Source organism: Rhinoraja longicauda, chromosome 12 (genome assembly GCF_053455715.1).
Source record: "Rhinoraja longicauda isolate Sanriku21f chromosome 12, sRhiLon1.1, whole genome shotgun sequence".
NCBI classification, from domain to species: Eukaryota; Metazoa; Chordata; class Chondrichthyes; order Rajiformes; family Arhynchobatidae; genus Rhinoraja; species Rhinoraja longicauda.
The window spans coordinates 2,971,143-2,987,867 of NC_135964.1; the positions used below are offsets into that span (position 1 = coordinate 2,971,143).

General features: G+C 46.3%; 1 protein-coding gene across 1 annotated transcript in view; it reads right to left on the bottom strand.

Annotated features, from left to right (window-relative positions):
- LOC144598635 (cilia- and flagella-associated protein 47-like) overlaps positions 1-16,725 on the bottom strand; it is a 426,611-nt gene that overhangs the window by 184,266 nt on the left and 225,620 nt on the right. Inside the window, exons 48-49 of the mRNA XM_078408845.1 lie at positions 13,409-13,552; positions 4,979-5,152 (exon numbers count right to left, since the gene is read on the bottom strand). Coding sequence (XP_078264971.1) covers positions 4,979-5,152; positions 13,409-13,552 — 318 coding nt within the window. The remainder of the gene's footprint in view (positions 1-4,978; positions 5,153-13,408; positions 13,553-16,725) is intronic.

The following is a 16,725-nucleotide window of genomic DNA, read 5'->3' on the forward strand; positions in this document are numbered from 1 at the left end:
TGAGGTTTTATGAAGGTAATAAAACTTTATTTGCATTTTAAATGTGGTGTTTTACCAAAAAAAGATTGAATCAAAATAATCTTTACATATTGCACAAGGGCAAAAATGCTGGAGCAACTCAGCAGGTCGGGCAGCATCTTTGGTGAGCATGAATAGGTGCCATTTTGGGTCGGGATCTTTCATCAAACTGATTGTAGAGGTGTGGGGGAGGGGGTAAGAAAGCTGCAAGAGAGGAGAGAAAGGACAACACCTGGAAGATTGATACAGGTGAAGGGCAGGGGGTTGATAGGCATATCCTGGACAAAGGCCTGAGATGAAAAAACAGAAGGTGTGTGACAAAAGGATTGAAGAGTTGCGAATTGTGAAGCTAGAGGAAGGAACATAGGTGGAAAGGGAGGAAGGTGGGAGAAAAAGGTGCGAGTCCAGGTGGGTCACAGGGGAGAGGGAGGAAAGGAGGGGGGGTTAGGGGGAAGCAAGGAAAGGGGGGAGGTTTTGTAGTTACCTAAAATTGGAAAATTCAATGTTCACACCATTGGGTTCTGTAAGTTACCCAAGCTGATAATGAGGCTTTGTTCCTCCATTTGCATGTGGCCTAACTCTAACGATGGAGGACAGCTCAGTATGGGAATGTGAAGAGGAATTAAAATGATTAGCAACCGGGAGATTCTGGGTGGACCAGGTGCAAAATTGGCAAAATGGTTGCTGAGTCTATGCTTGGTCTCACCAATGTACAGGAGAACCACATTGGGGACACTGGATGCAGTAGATGAGGTTAAAGCAGGTGGACGTGAACCGCTGTCGCACTGATTGCTGGAGACCCAGGATGCAGGAGAGGGAGGAGGTGTAAGAACGGCTGTTCCATCCCTTGCAGTTGCAGGGGAAAGTATCTCTGGAGAAGGTGGTTAGGGTGGGAAGGGATGAGTATTCCAATGAGTTGTGGAAGGAGCGGTCTCTGCAGAAGGCGTAAAGTAGTGGGGATGGGAAGACGAGACTGATGGTGGAATCACGTTGGAGGTGACAGAAATGTCGGAGGATGATGTGTTGGCTGGTGAGGTGAAAGGTGAGGACCAAGGGAACTCTATCTGTGTTCTGTCTGGGAGGAAGATGGATCAAGCACAGGACTACAGGACAGAGGAGACACATGTGAGGGATTCATCTAGGAGAGCAGGGGGTAAACGACGTTTATTACAGAACAAGGACATCTAAGATGTTCTAAACTGGAAATCCTTATCGTGGAAGCAGATGCAGCAGAGAAATTTAAGTCAACACTATTTACTAATCTATTACTATTTAGGTTGTCTCATAAGCTAGCAGCTGAAAGCATATCAATATATATATATACAGCGCCCTCCATAATGTTTGGGACAAAAACATTATTAATTTATTAATAATTTATTAAAAATTTATTAATTTGCCTCTGTATTCCACAATATAAGATTTGTAATAGAAAAAAATCACATGTGGTTAAAGTGCACATTGTCAGATTTTAATAAAGGCAATTTTTATACATTTTGGTTTCACATTGTAGAAATTACAGCTGTGTTTATGCATGGTCCCCCATTTTAGAGCACCATAATGTTTGGGACACATGGCTTCACAGGTGTTTGTAACTTCAGGTGTGTTTAATTGCCTCCTTAATGCAGGTATAAGAGAGCTCTCAGCACCTAGTCTTCCCTTCAGTCTTTCCATCACCTTTGGAAACTTTTATTGCTGTTTATCAACATGAGGACCAAAGTTGTGCCAATGAAAGTCAAAGAAGCCATTATGAGACCGAGAAACAAGAATAAAACTGTTAGAGACATCAGCCAACCAAAATCAACTATTTGGAACATCATTAAGAAGAAAGAGAGCACTGGTGAGCTCACTAATCGCAAAGGGACTGGCAGGCCAAGGAAGACCTCCAAAGCTGATGACAGAAGAATTCTCTCTATAATAAAGAAAAATCCCCAAAAACCTGTCCGACAGATCAGAAACACTCTTCAGGAGTCAGGTGTGGATTTGTCAATGACCACTGTCCACAGAAGACTTCGGAATCAAGGGATACGGGGAGAAGGCAGGCATGGGTTACTGATTGTGGATGATCAGCCATGATCACAATGAATGCTGGCTCGAAGGTCCAAATGGCCTCCTCCTGCACCTATTTTCTATAGTTCTATGAACAGAAATATAGAGGCTACACTGCAAGAAGCAAACCACTGGTTAGCCACAAAAATAGGATGGCCAGGTTACAGTTTGCCAAGAAGTACTTAAAAGAGCAACCACAGTTCTGGAAAAAGGACTTGTGGACAGATGAGATGAAGATTAACTTATATCAGAGTGACGGCAAGAGCAAAGTATGGAGGAGAGAAGGAACTGCCCAAGATCCAAAGCATAACGCCTCATCTGTGAAACACGGTGGTGGGGGTGTTATGGCCTGGGCATGTATGGCTGCTGAAGGTACTGGCTCACTTATCTTCATTGATGATACAACTGCTGATGGTAGTAGCATAATGAATTCTGAAGTGTATAGACACATCCTGTCTGCTCAAGTTCAAACAAAATCCATTGGCCGGCTGTTCATTCCACAGCAAGACAATGATCCCAAACATACTGCGAAAGCAACAAAGGAGTTTTTCAAAGATAAATAACGGTCAATTCTTGAGTGGCCAAGTCATTCACCCAATCTGAACCCAATTGAGCATGCCTTTTATATGCTGAAGAGAAAACTGAAGGGGACTAGCCCCCAAAACAAGTATGAGCTAAAGATGGCTGCAATACAGGCCTGGCAGAGCATCACCAGAGAAGACACCCAGCAACTGGTGATGTCCATGAATCGCAGACTTCAAGCAGTTATTGCATGCAAAGGATATGCAACAAAATACTAAACATGACTACTTTCATTTACTTGATATTGGTGTGTCCCAAACATTATGGTGCCCTGAAATGGGGGGAATATGTATTAACACTGCGGTAATTTCTATATGGTGAAACCAAAATGTATAAAAATGGCCTTTATTAAAATCTGACAGAGTGCACTTTAACCACATGTGATTTTTTTCTATTACAAATCTCAAATTGTGGAGGACAGAGGCAAATAAATAAATGATGGGTCTTTGTCCCAAACATTATGGAGGGCACTGTATTAGTTCTTATTCTAGTACAATAGTGCCAGGATTATAATGGAACACCAAGAGACATGGGTGTCTGATATGCATACAGTGCATTCAGAAAGTATTCAGACCCCTTCACTTTTTCCATATTTTGTTACATTACAGCCTTATTTAAAAATGGATTAAATTCATTTTTTTATCATCAATCTACACACAATACCCCATAATAAAAAAGTGAAAACAGGTATTTAGAAATTTTTGCAAAGTAATTAAAAAGAAATAACTGAAATATCACATTTACATAAGTATTCAGACCCATTACTCCGTACTTTGTTGAGGCACCTTTGGCAGCGATTACAGCCTCAAGTCTTCTTGGGTATGACGCTACAAGCTTTGCACACCTGTATTTGGGTAATTTCTCCCATTCTTCTCTGCAGATCCTCTCAAGCTCTGTCAGGTTGGATGGGGAGCATCGATGCACAGCTATTTTCAGGTCCCTCCAGAGATGTTCGATCGGGTTCAAGTCTGGGCCACTCAAGGACATTCACAGACTTGTCACAAAGCCACTCCTGCGTTATCTTGGCTGTGTGCTTAGGGTTGTTGTCTTGTTAGAAGGTGAACCTCCGCCCCAGTCTGAGGTCCAGAACGCTCTGGAGCAGGTTTTCATCAAGGATCTCTCTGTACTTTGCTCCGTTCATCTTTCCCTCGATCCTGCCTAGTCTCCCAGTTCCTGCCGCTGAAAAACATCCCCACAGCATGATGCTGCCAGCACCATGCTTCACCCTAAGTATGGTATTGGCCAGGTGATGAGCGGTGCCACTTGGCATTCAGGCCAAAGAGTTCAATCTTGGTTTCATCAGACCAGAGAATCTTGTTTCTCATGGCCTGAGAGTCCTTTAGGTGCCTTTTGGCAAACTCCAAGCGGGCTGTCATGTGCCTTTTACTGAGGAATGGCTTCCATCTGGCCACTCTAGCATAAAGGCCTGATTGGTGGAGTGCTGCAGATATAGTTGTCCTTCTGGAAGGTTCTCCCATCTTCACAGAGGAACTCTGGAGCTCTGTCAGAGTGACCATCGGGTTCTTGATCACCTCCCTGACCAAGGCCCTTCTCCCCGATTGCTCAGTTTGGCTGGGCGGCCAGCTCTATGAAGAGTCCTGGTGGTTCCAAAGTTCTTCCATTTAAGAATGACGGAGGCCACTGTGCTCTTCGGGACCTGCAATGCCGCAGAAATTGTTTTATATCCTTCCCCACATCTGTGTCTCGACACAATCCTGTCTCAGAGGTCTACGGACAATTCCTTCATCTTCATGGCTTGGTTTTTGCTCTGACATGCACTGTCAACTGTGGGACCTTATATAGACAGGTATGTACCTTTTCAAATCATGTCCAATCAATTTAATGTACCACTGGTGGACAATCAAGTTGTAGAAACATCTGAAGGATGATCAATGGAAACAGGATGAACCTAAGCTCAATTTTGAGTGTCATAGCAAAGGGTCTGAATACTTATGTAAATGTGATATTTCAGTTATTTCTTTTTAATTACTTTGCAAAAATTTCTAAACACCTGTTTTTGCTTTTTTTAAATTATGTGTGTAGATTGATAATTAAAAAAAAGAATCTAATCTATTTTAAAATAAGGCTGTAACTTAGCAAAATGTGGAAAAGGTGAAGGGGTCTGAATATTTTCTGACTGCTCTGTACATATTGTTTTTACATTTTCTTCAACAACCACACATATGTTTTGTGCCATCATGTAAAACATATTTACAAACACAATACTGATTCCCCTTTTTTTTATTAGGTGTGAGGCATATTCAGACCATTTAAAAATTAAACCTCTTTTCTCAAAGGAAATAATATATAATGTAAGTCAGAAAATTCTCACCTTACAGATTAACTTGGTTTGAGTATAATTGGGAACTGTTAGGACCTTCTTTGTAGTGTGTCTTACTTGACAGTCTATCACAATATGATCAATTGCCATTGGACTGTTGCCTATCGCTTTAAGGTTGAAGATACGCTCAGTACCATCCGTTAGGTTTGTCAAGACAAGTTTACCCTTTGAGAAAGGAAAAATTTGAGGAGAAATTTAGTTTAAAAAAATAGAATCCTATTTCATGGTTAAGCAGTTACTCTGATTTTCATTAGCAACCATATATTTCAGATGCAGTTGGGAGCTATTTCCTTAAAAATATATAAACTAGCAAAATTAATAAAGCTGATGAAGGTAACTTCATTTATATTACTATATAAATACATAACCTAAATAACTTGAAGAGTGCACTCTTTTGTAATAAATGAAAAGTATGTTAAGAATAATAAAGTGCAAGAAGAATTGGAAGTTAGAAGTTAGTTTTCTGACCGGATTACATAATCAATCTATCTATCTACATTATACTAAAACTCTGTTTGTTTGTTATTCTGAGGGTCTGGGAGATGTTATCCAGTCTGAGGGATGTTATCCGATGTCTGTGATGTAACCGTATGTTTGTGTCCCTGTCACACGATAGCGCAACAATTTTAGGACCACCTTTCTCACCTTTGTCCTGGGTACCCTTTCATCCGTTTCATTCAAATTGGTCTTATAATTTTAAAGTTAGAGAGATTGTAAGTTTAAAAGTTACCTAAAAAAAAAGATTTCTTGCCATGTTCAGCGTGGGACGTCACAATGGGACCTGCCCAAGTGACGGCCAATGAGAGAGGGGGGCCCAGGGAGTCACGGCCAATGGGGGGGGTGACTTTAACAAATGCGCTCCCCCCCACACTGGCGCATGACCTTCCTCCCGTGGTGCAGCACGGCGCCAGAGGCGGCAGCAGAGGATCCAACAAGATGGCCATCGTCACATTTCGGCATCGCCGCCGTTCCCCGCCCCCGATCAGTGCTGTACACATGGGACACAGGCAAGTGGCTTTCGCCGCCAATGGGTCTACCGATCAGTAGGGTTAGAAACATAGAAACATAGAAAGTAGGTGCAGGAGGAGGCCATTCGGCCCTTTGAGCCAGCACCGCCATGCATTGTGATCATGGCTGATCGTCCACAATCAATAACCCGTGCCTGCCTTCTCCCCATATCCCTTGATTCCACTAGCCCCTAGACCTCTATCTAACTCTCAAGAATACAGGAGTTGCTGCACTCGGCATGGCCCTGGGGGACACTTACCGCCCGACACCGCGTCCGACCCACGGCCCCAGGGAGCACCCCGCCCGCCAACGGGTGCACAGATCGGTAGGGTTGCTGGGCCCGACACGGCCCTGGGGAACACTCCCGTTGATCCGATACGTAAAATGGCCACCGGATCCCCAATGGGTCCGCGCCTCCGCAGTTGGGGCCCGTTGATGTTGAGAGGGGATGGGTTGGGTGAGTGGGGGGGTAGGTTGAGGTGGGGGGGAGGGGGTAGTGGAGGGGGAGGGGGGAGTGGGGGGGAGGGGGTAGTGGAGGGGGAGAGGGGGAAGGGGGGAGTGGGGGTAAGTGGGGAGTGGGGGTGAAGGGGGAGAGTGGGAGTGGGGTTTGGGGGGGTGTGGTGGGGGGAGGGGAGGGGGAGGCAGAGTGGGGGGAGGGGAGGGGGAGTGGGGAGGGGGAGTGGGGGTGGGGGGGAGTGGCGGGAATAGGGGTAAGGGGAGGGGGGAATTGGGGTAAGGGGAGGGGAGGGGAAGGGGGGAGTGAGGAAGGGTAGGGGGTGAGTGGGGGGGGGTGTGGGGGAGGGGAGTGTGCTAGACCAATGGTAGGAGAGCCTTTGGGTCCACGGCTAGCTCTGGCTGCAGCGCTGGCGGCACGGGGCCGAGGTGAGTGGCTCCCTCTCCACTTCCCTGAACCCCCTCGCCCACCCACGGCCCCGGGGGACACTCCCGGCCTGGCAATGGGCTTCGTCAGTTGCAGAGGATTGCAGGATCGTCAATTGGGGGAGGGCTGCCCCAGGAGAGGCCCGAAAAAACGCAAATAGAAGGAATGAAGAGACGCAACAAGAAAGAACTGAACGTCTCAAGGATCTCCGAGAAACAGCGCAAAACTGAAGAGACAGGAGATGAAAGAACTGAAAGACTGGCTGAATAGTGGGCCAGAGATACAAGAAGATGAAATGCACAACTCGCAAGGAGAAATCTTTCTGCTGATGTAGGTGAGATGACCAAGGTTTGCCCTCAGTGTTGACCGTACCTTTCTCTGGAGAAACCGCCAACTTTTCCTGCATTAAGTGTAAGGTAAATATTGTTCCTCTGCGGGCTCTACCTGATGAACTCATGAAATTGTATACAAGTGACACCCCACAAGCAAACGAATTCAGAAAGAATATTAGACAGAACAACTGTCTCTTTCATCTGACGTCATTCGGTGCCAAAGAAGTGGTGCCACCAAGGCCTGGATGGAATCCATCAGTGATCATTCAAGGCCAGATTCATCAGTACCTTAGTCCGTTGATGCCTGACCTCGACCAGCAAAATCAATTCTTGCAGATCTATTTTATGGACCCCCAAGATAGCATTGAATTGTGAATGGGTATACTGTAAGACGCTGGTATTCAAAGGGAAATTGTTGAGATGCTTGAAAACTTGATAAGACAAAACACTTGAAATGGCAAAGGAAAGAATGAGAGATTTACCCGAGGCATCAATCGTCATTGATCCAGATCGTCGGCCAGCTTTTGAACATGAAAGGCGATTTAACCCACAAATTGCCAATGAAGTTACCGTCATTATACCAAACAATGATGAACCTGAGGTATGACCACGGCACATTGTCTTGAAAGAAAGAAGAGGAGGCCTGCAAATCATTCCAGAGTCTGATAGGCCGTATGATAGTTTTCAATACGTCCTTTTCTTTCCGCTTGGTAATGATGGATGGCATCACCAACCTTTCTTTCAATGGTATGACTGAGGGAACTAATGCTACTCACTTCCCAACAAAATTCCTCAATTCAGTCGAGATCTCTGGATTACCACTACACTAATTGGTGTTGAAAAAAGGGTCTCCAATCACTTTAATGAGAAACGTGGAACCCGCAAGGCTATGCAATGGAACGAGGATGATTGTGGAACAGCTACACGATAATCTGATAATTGCAAAAATCAACATTGGAGCCTTCAAAGATGAGATTGTTATGATTCCTAGGATAACGCTCAATTTGACAGAAGGCGAAGACATTCCCCTTAAGTGGAGTCAATTCCCGATTCAGTCAAGTTTTCCTATGACGATCCCTAAGGCGCAAGGACAATCCATGGAGAATGTGTTGATATACCTCGAGAAAACGGTATTTCAGCATGGACAACTGTATGTGGCTCTTAGCCGAGGAAAGATGAAGGAAAATGTCAAAGTATTTCTGAACGATGGGAGATCAACCAAAAATGTGGGCATTAAACGTGTGCATTGTTGAACGATGACTCCTGAGGTAAATGCTCAGATTTTCTTCAAGTTAAAGTTTGACCACTCAATAATATTAAAATTGTGGGGTTTTTTCATCAACCGCTCAAGCGCTTTTGATTGGAACATGCGCCTGCCGGGGTCAGTGGCTCCCTCTCCTCTCTCCCCTCTCCTCTCTCCCCTCTCCCCCCTCGCCCACACCCAGGGGACACTCCGAGCAGGAAGGAGATGGTTGGACTGATGGTCCACTGATCCTTCCCTTCCGTCCCTTCAACCCACGGCGTCCTAGAGTCCCCGCTCCCGCCCGGACCCAGTGCCCCGCACAATCACCGCAACACAAGCACCAGCGGGCAGCTTCTTCTCCTCCTCCTCCTTCAGTGGCCGCTTCCACTAACGGCCTCGTTGCGACTCCAGAAAAATGGCGGCCGCTCTCCTCCTCCTCCGCCTCACGTTTCGCCATCTTGTGCGTGCCTTCCGCCGCTGCGCTGCCCGCCTCATGTAGTCCCAGCTCCCGCCGGGCCCTGCCGCCGCCCCCGCCTGTCTTTAGTAGTCCCAGCTCGGCCGGGCCGCCAACGTGCTGCCCGCCATGAGTAGTCCCAGCTCGGCCAGGCCCAGCCGCCGCTGCCTGTCTCAAGTTAGTCCCAGCTCGGCCGGGCCGCCACCGCGCTGCCCGCCTCGTGTAGTCCCAGCTCCCGCCGGGCCCAGTCGCCGCCACCTGCCTCGAGTAGTCCGAGCTCCGCCGGGTCCCTGCCGCGCTGACCGCCTCCCACCTCTGCCGGGTCCCAGCCGCCGCGCTGTCCGCCTTGAGTAGTCCCAGCTCCGCCGGGCCACAGCCGCAGGCCGGCACTCCCTCCTCCTCCCTGCACGCACGGTGGAGAGAGTGGGGGGAGGGGGCGGGGGCAGGAGAGAGTGGGGGTGGGGGGGAGAGTGGGGGTGGGGAGGAGGGCAGGGTGGTGTTGGGGGGGAGGAGAGAATGGGGGTGGGGGGGAGAGTGGGGGTGTGGAGGAGGGCCGGGTGGTGTGGGGTGGAGGGAAGAGTGGGGGAGGCGGAGAGTGGGGGTGGGGAGGAGGGAAGATTGGGGGTGGGGGGAGAGTGGGGTACGGGCAGGGAGAGTGGGGTGGGGGGAGGGGAGGGAGGTGGGGGCGAGGGGAGGCGGAGGGGGGAATAGGGTGGGGAGGGAGAAATGGGGGTGGAGACAGGGCTGGGGGGAGTGGGGGTAGGGGAGGGGCAAGTGGGGGAGGGGTAAGTGGGGGTGGGGGCAGGGGAGGAGCAAGTGGGGGTGGGTAAGGGGGATGGAGTGGGTTAGTGGGATTGAGTGGGGGGCTTGAGGGTGCTACATTAATACAGGAGAGGCTTTTGGTCCAGGGCTCGCTCAGTAACACCCTCTCCCCTTCCCTGTCCCTCCTCTACGGGGAATGGGCCCAACGGGTCCACTTGGTCTAGTATATGTCACTAAAACTCTCATCTTGTATGTACGTATGTTCCCGAAATACAGCCAAAATGGTACACGGGAGCGCAATAATTTTAGGCCCACCTTACTCACCTTTCGCCTGCAGTGTGCAGTAGCAGGTTTCATTCAAATTGTTGTTATATTTTAAAAGTTATTCACTTTTAAAACTTTAATAAATCGTTCCCTCTTGCCGTGCCCGGCAGCCGTGCCTGCGCAGTAATACTTCCGTGTTCGGCATCACAATGGGAACCCAACCGGTCATATATGAGATCGCCATTTTGAGATCGCCATTTTGATCTAATACGGCACCACAACAGGGGAGGGTTTACAGGCCTGGCGGTAGCACGCCTGCGCAGCAGTGCTGGGAAGACCAGCGCCCGTCCCGGCGTGCCCCGCACCTGACCTTCTTCCCGTGGTGCAGCGCGGCGGCAGAGAGAAGGTAAAGGAAGATGGCCACCGGCAGGACGAGCATGCTGCTATCCTGCTACTGGCCGCTCGATGGTCGCCTGGGGCCGGGGTGAGTGGCTCCCTCTCTCCTTTCCCCTCCCCTCTCTCCCGCCCCCGCCCCCGGGAGGCCATTGCGGCATCCAGCAGCAGGACAATGGCCATGTTTGTCCTGCTGGCGGCCATCGTCTCTCTGTCAAAACGTGAACCCAACGAGTCCATTTCTCTAGCTTCCTTTAGCAGCTCTTGCCAGATGTAGACTACTCTGAGTGAAGAAGTCAGCTGAACACAGTACAGAAAAGGTTTACCTGAATGTTACCTGATTTAGATGGTGTTCACTACAGGGAAAGGTTAGATAAATTTGTATTGTTTCCTCAGGAACGTTAAAGGCTACTTCCCTCATAGCTGTTGAAGTCTTTGAATTAATCTTTATCCAAGGGCATTTTTAACTTCCCAACGGAATTCATATGCATTGAGCATTGTGAGATGTATTTTTAAATGTTTACCAATATTTATCGATTAGCAAGCCTTTCCCTCTAATTTCCCAACCTGCATTACCCAATTCAACCCTTACACCTACATAATGGGTTTCATTAAAGTTCAAGATTATTTTCCAATTTAATTCCTCTCTCTCAAAATTCTGAGAAATTACGGTCACTTTTCCCTAAATGATCCCTTACCACAAGCTTTCTATGGGGTTGTGGTTCAGATGCAAGGGTAATTTGAGTATAATCTGAGTGGGATCTTGCTGTGCATTGCAGGGGAAGGGGATGTGGGGGGTCTGACTGATTCTGGGAGATGAGAAGGGTGCTAGACCAATGCAGGAGAGGTTTGGGGGCGATTGGGGTTGTGGTTCAAATGCAAGGGTTATTTAAGTGAATTGGAGTTGTCGTTCAAATGCAAGGGTTATTTAAGTATAAACTGTGCGATCTTTCTGTGCATTGCACGGGCGGGGGATGTGGGGGGTCTGGCTGATTCTGGGGGATAAGAAGAGTGCTAGACCAATGCAGGAGAGGTTTGGAGCCGATTGGGGTTGTGGTTCAAATGCAAGGGTTATTTAAGTATAAACTGGGATCTTGCTGTGCATTGCAGGGAGGGGGATGTGGGGAGTCTGACTGATTCTGTGGGAGGGGGTATGGAAATAATTACATTTGTAATATCTCGCCAGCGCCGTGGTGCCGGTGGAGCTGCAGAAGCTGGCCCGTGCAACATTCTAGTAAATCTCCTCTGTACCCTCTCTATTTTGTCGACATCCTTCCTATAATTTAGCGACCAGAACTGCACACCATACTCCAGATTCGGCCTCACCAATGCCCTGTACAATTTTAACATTACATCTCAACTTCTATATTCGATGCTCTGATTTATAAAGGCAAGCATACCAAACGCCTTCTTCACCACCCTATCCACATGAGATTCCACCTTCAGGGAACAATGCACAGTTATTCCCAGATCCCTCTGTTCCACTGCATTCCTCAATTCCCTACCATTTACCCTGTACGTCCTATTTTGATTTGTCCTATCAAAATGCAGCACCTCACACTTATCAGCATTAAACTCCATCTGCCATCTTTCAGCCCACCCTTCCAAAAGGCCCAAATCTCTCTGTAGACTTTGAAACTCTACTTCATTATTAACTACACCACCTATCTTAGTATCATCTGCATATTTACTAATCCAATTTGCCACACCATCATCCAGATCATTAATGTAAATGACAAACAACAGTGGACCTAACACAGATCCTTGGGGTACTCCACTAGACACTGGCCTCCAACCTGACATGCAATTGTCAACCATTACCCTCTGGTATCTCCCATTCAGCCATTGTTGAATCCATCTTGCAACCTCACTATTAATACCCAACGATTTAACCTTCTTAATCAACCTTCCATGTGGAACCTTGTCAAATGCCTTACTGAAGTCCATATAGACAACATCCACAGCCTTGCCCTTATCAATTTCCCTGGTAACCTCTTCAAAAAATTCAAGAAGATTAGTCAAACATGACCTTCCAGGCACAAATCCATGTTGACTGTTTCTAATCAGGCCTTGTTTATCCAAATAATTATATATATTGTCCCTAAGTATCTTTTCCATTAATTTTCCCACCACAGACGTCAAACTAACAGGTCTATAATTGCTAGGTTTACTTTTAGAACCTTTTTTAAACAAAGGCACAACATGCGCAATGCGCCAATCTTCCGGCACCATCCCCGTTTCTAATGACGTTTGAAATATTTCCGTCATAGCCCCTGCTATTTCTGCACTAACTTCCCTCAATGTCCTAGGGAATATCCTATCAGGACCTGGAGACTTATCCACTTTTATATTTTTCAAAAGTGTCCGTACCTCCTCTTCTTTAATCCTCATAATTTCCATCACTACTCTACTTGTTTCGCTTACCTCACATAATTCAATATCCTTCTCCTCGGTTTATGCTTCTTATAATTTTATATAACTCTATTAGGTTATCCCTTAGCTACAATGAACACAAGTATTCTTCTCTCATTATTCAAGCCTGTATTCTTTGCTCATTATTCAAGTCCTCTAATCCAGGAAGCACAATGGCGAATCCCCTCTGCACTCTCTTCGGTGCAACCACATCCTTACGAGAGTGTGGCAACCAGAAATGCGCACAATAATTGCAACCGCAGATTCAACTACCCTGTGCAGTCTGATGTGAGATGCAGCTGGACACACCACACTAAAGTACTAAGCTATTCAGCCATGTGGATTATCAGAGCGAAACCTAAAAGATCAATATTGAACGTTCATCTCTTCCTACAGCAGTGCATTAATCATTTTTGAAATTAAAATCATCTTTGTCAAGTATCCCAGAACCCTTAATATGGAATTACATGAAACAGAAACCTCCATCAATGAACTCTGTATATCCTGATGCAAGTACATACAGTATTATCACCTGCTAGCAAGGCTTTTTGGTGCAGACTCATTTTCTCCAGTTGCTATTTTGCTTTCATTACATGAGAAGACATTTGCCTGCACAACAAAGCCTTTGAGGAATTCAACCATGCAAATATTTAAAAACAGTTAGAAATCTTACCATAGTCACGCATTCAAAATCTGGTTTGAACATTAATGGGTACATTGCCGTTTCACAAGCTCGAATATTAAGCATCGATGGGCCAAAGAAGCCTTTCCCTTCCAGAACAGCTTGAATTTTCCAGTCTTCTTGGGTGTCATTATGCTAAAAAGCAAATTATCTAATTAGAATTAGAATTATAAAATTAAACAATGATGCGTGGATTATACTCGGGTTTTTGCTTTAGTCTTATAAACAAAATATACGATAAAGCAAATAACATGGTGGTCAACATGAAATGCGTTCTGTATCAACATTCAAAAGCTGCTATGTTCACAGTTCGGAATTTCAAATACCTAAACTAATAAAGGAAAGGTTTTTTTCACCATTAAACTGCAGATGATGGCCTGTGCTTATGGGCTCCCCGATCTAAGGTCACTTTATGACCTTGAAGTATCCCAATGTGCTTTAATCATGGATATATCTGAAGAATGGTGACTGCTGTAAGAGGTAAACTATAAGAGGGCAGTGGGTATATGAAATCAGCTGCTCGAGGAAGTAGTTGAGGAGGGTTTTAAACAGCATTTAAAAGACACTTGAAAGTGTACGTGGATAGGTGAGGTATAAGGAGATATGGGCCAAATGCAGGCAAATGGGACTAGCTTAGATGGGGCATCTTAGTCAGGTCCTGATTCTGTGCTGTTTGTACTTATGACTATAATTCCACAGCTCAAATGACCTTCACTTATGTCTTATGTGGGTACATAGCTGCTGAAACCCTGGCTCCACTGTTTCTGCTACTTGCACTGCAGGAATGCTAGGAACAAAGACTGTGTTAAGTCCAGGTGTCCAGCGTTCAGGTTTCACATGGGGAGCACTGGAGCAGAGGAGTTTATACAGAGGTTTCGACCACACACTGTCATTAGCAGACAACATCTCCCCTCACCTCCACCTCCGGTAACAGAGAGCTTTTGTTTAATGGGTGGCTTGCTTGCCTCATATTTTTCAAGGGCTCTGAGTCTGCTGCGTAAAGGTCATGTTGCCATTATGGTTCTGACTCATTGTCAAAGCTGATGAGTAGCCTTTTCTTCATGATCACCAGACCAGAAGTATGGCTGGGGTCTGGGAAATGGTAAAGGAGTACTGTAGTTGGAAATCAGAGAAATTCTATCCATTAAGAAATGTTTCACAATCATAGGAGACATACATAGATACCCAGACAATAGGTGTAGGAGTAGACCATTCGGTCCTTCGAGCCAGCACCGCCATTCAATGTGATCATGGCTGATCATCCCCAATCAATACCCCGTTCCTACCTTCTCCCCATACCCCTTGATTCCGCTAGCCCTGAGCTTTCTATAACTCTCTTTTGAATGCATTCAGTGAATCGACCTCCACTGCCTTCTGAAGCAGAGAATTCCACAAATTCACAACTCTCTGGGTGAAAGTGTTTTTCCTCATCTCAGTTCTAAATGGCCTACCCCTTATTCTTAAACTGTGGCCCTTGGTTCTGGACTCTGCCAACATCGAGAACATGTTTTCTGCATCTTGCGTGTCCAACCCTTAATAATTTTATATGTTTCTATAAGATCTCCTCTCATGCTTCTAAATTCCAGTGAATATAAGCCCCATCGCTCCATTCTTTCATCATATGACAGTCCCGCCATCCTGGGAATTAACCTGGTGAACTAGCGCTGCACTCCCTCAATAGCAAGAATGTCCTTCTTCAAATTAGGAGACAAAAACTGCACACAATGCTCCAGGTGTGGTCTTACCAGGGCCCTGTACAACTGTAGAGGACCTCTTTGCTCCCATAATAATAATAATAATAAACATTTATTTTATATAGCGCGTTTCCAAGTGCTCAAAGACGCTTTACAAAACAGTCATGACATAAAAACAAACAGACGAACTGTCCTGACGGAGAAGCGGCGAACAAATAGCGCCAGCGTCCTCTCACGTCAGGGTCCGGCAGTAGACAATAAAGAACACAAGACACACAATTACAATTTTAACACAAACAGCCATCGCAGTGATTGCTCCAGGCACACCCTCACTGTGATGGAAGGCAAAGAAAAGTCTTATCTCCTCCTCGGTCTTCTCCCGTAGTGCCACGAGGCGATCGAGGCTCGCGACTTTTGAAGCCCCCACCGGGCGTTGGAAAGTCCCAGGGCCGAGCCGAGCAGGCCGATGAAGGTCCTGAGCCCCCACCGGGCGATGGAAGGTGCCACGGCCAGGCCACGCAGGGCGATGAAGGGCCTGCGAGCGGGTCGATCAAACCTCGCGCTCCGGGGCGGTCGAAGCTGCTACGGCTGGAGCTCCCGAAAGCCGGTCGCCAGCCAGGGACCTGCGAACTCCAGATGTTGTGGTCTGCAGGGCCCACGGCCGAAGCCTCCGAGATGGTAAGTCCAGGCCCTGCAACCGGAGTCTTCAAGGTCGATCCCAGCTGGAGGCCGCCGACTCCACGGTGTTAGGCCGTAGCGCGAATGGAGATACGACACGATAAAGGTCGCATCTCCGTTGAGGAGGAGATTGGAAAAAAAGGTTTCCCCCACCCCCACCCCCCCCCCCCCCCACCACCCCCCACATAACAGAGTTAAAAATAAATCAAAACGTACATTTAAACGATGACAATAGACAAAACAACAAAAAAAAGACAGAGAGACTGCCGGTGAGCCGCAGCACGCAGCCACGCCCCTCTCCATACTCAACTGCTCTCGATATGAAGGCCAACATGCTATTAGCTTTCTTCACTGCCTGTTGTACCTGCATGCTTACTTTCACTGATCAATGGACTAGGACACCCAGGTCTCGTTGTACTTCCTCGTTTCCTAACCTGACACCATTCTGATAATAATCTGTCTTCCGATTCTTGTCACCAAAGTGGATAACCTCACATTTATCCACATAAAGTCTTGTCCAGAGATTGAAGAAAGTATATAATTTAGCTGTGGAAACAATTTCCTTTCAACCTATTGCACATAAAGTAGTTGAATTAATGAACTTCAATAAAATCAATTCTGCTTAATCCAGTTATTGACTGAAGTAATTCATTTTGGTGCATTAGCTTTATTTTTATATTTTATGACATCAGCAAAATTATTTTAACCAGAACGTTGATGCTGTATAAAACAGAATTATGCAAATGTAATGGGATTATTAAAATTATCATATTTGATTCTAAAATAGCTAACAAACTATAGCATTCTGAAGATCGCCATTTTTATAGAACACGATTGCGCCTTCTGTACAAGCTAAATTTGGAAATATTGGAGGAGCTATCAAAAGGTATGGAAAATAATATTTTTGCAAATAATTAAAGCAATTTTAATCATGAA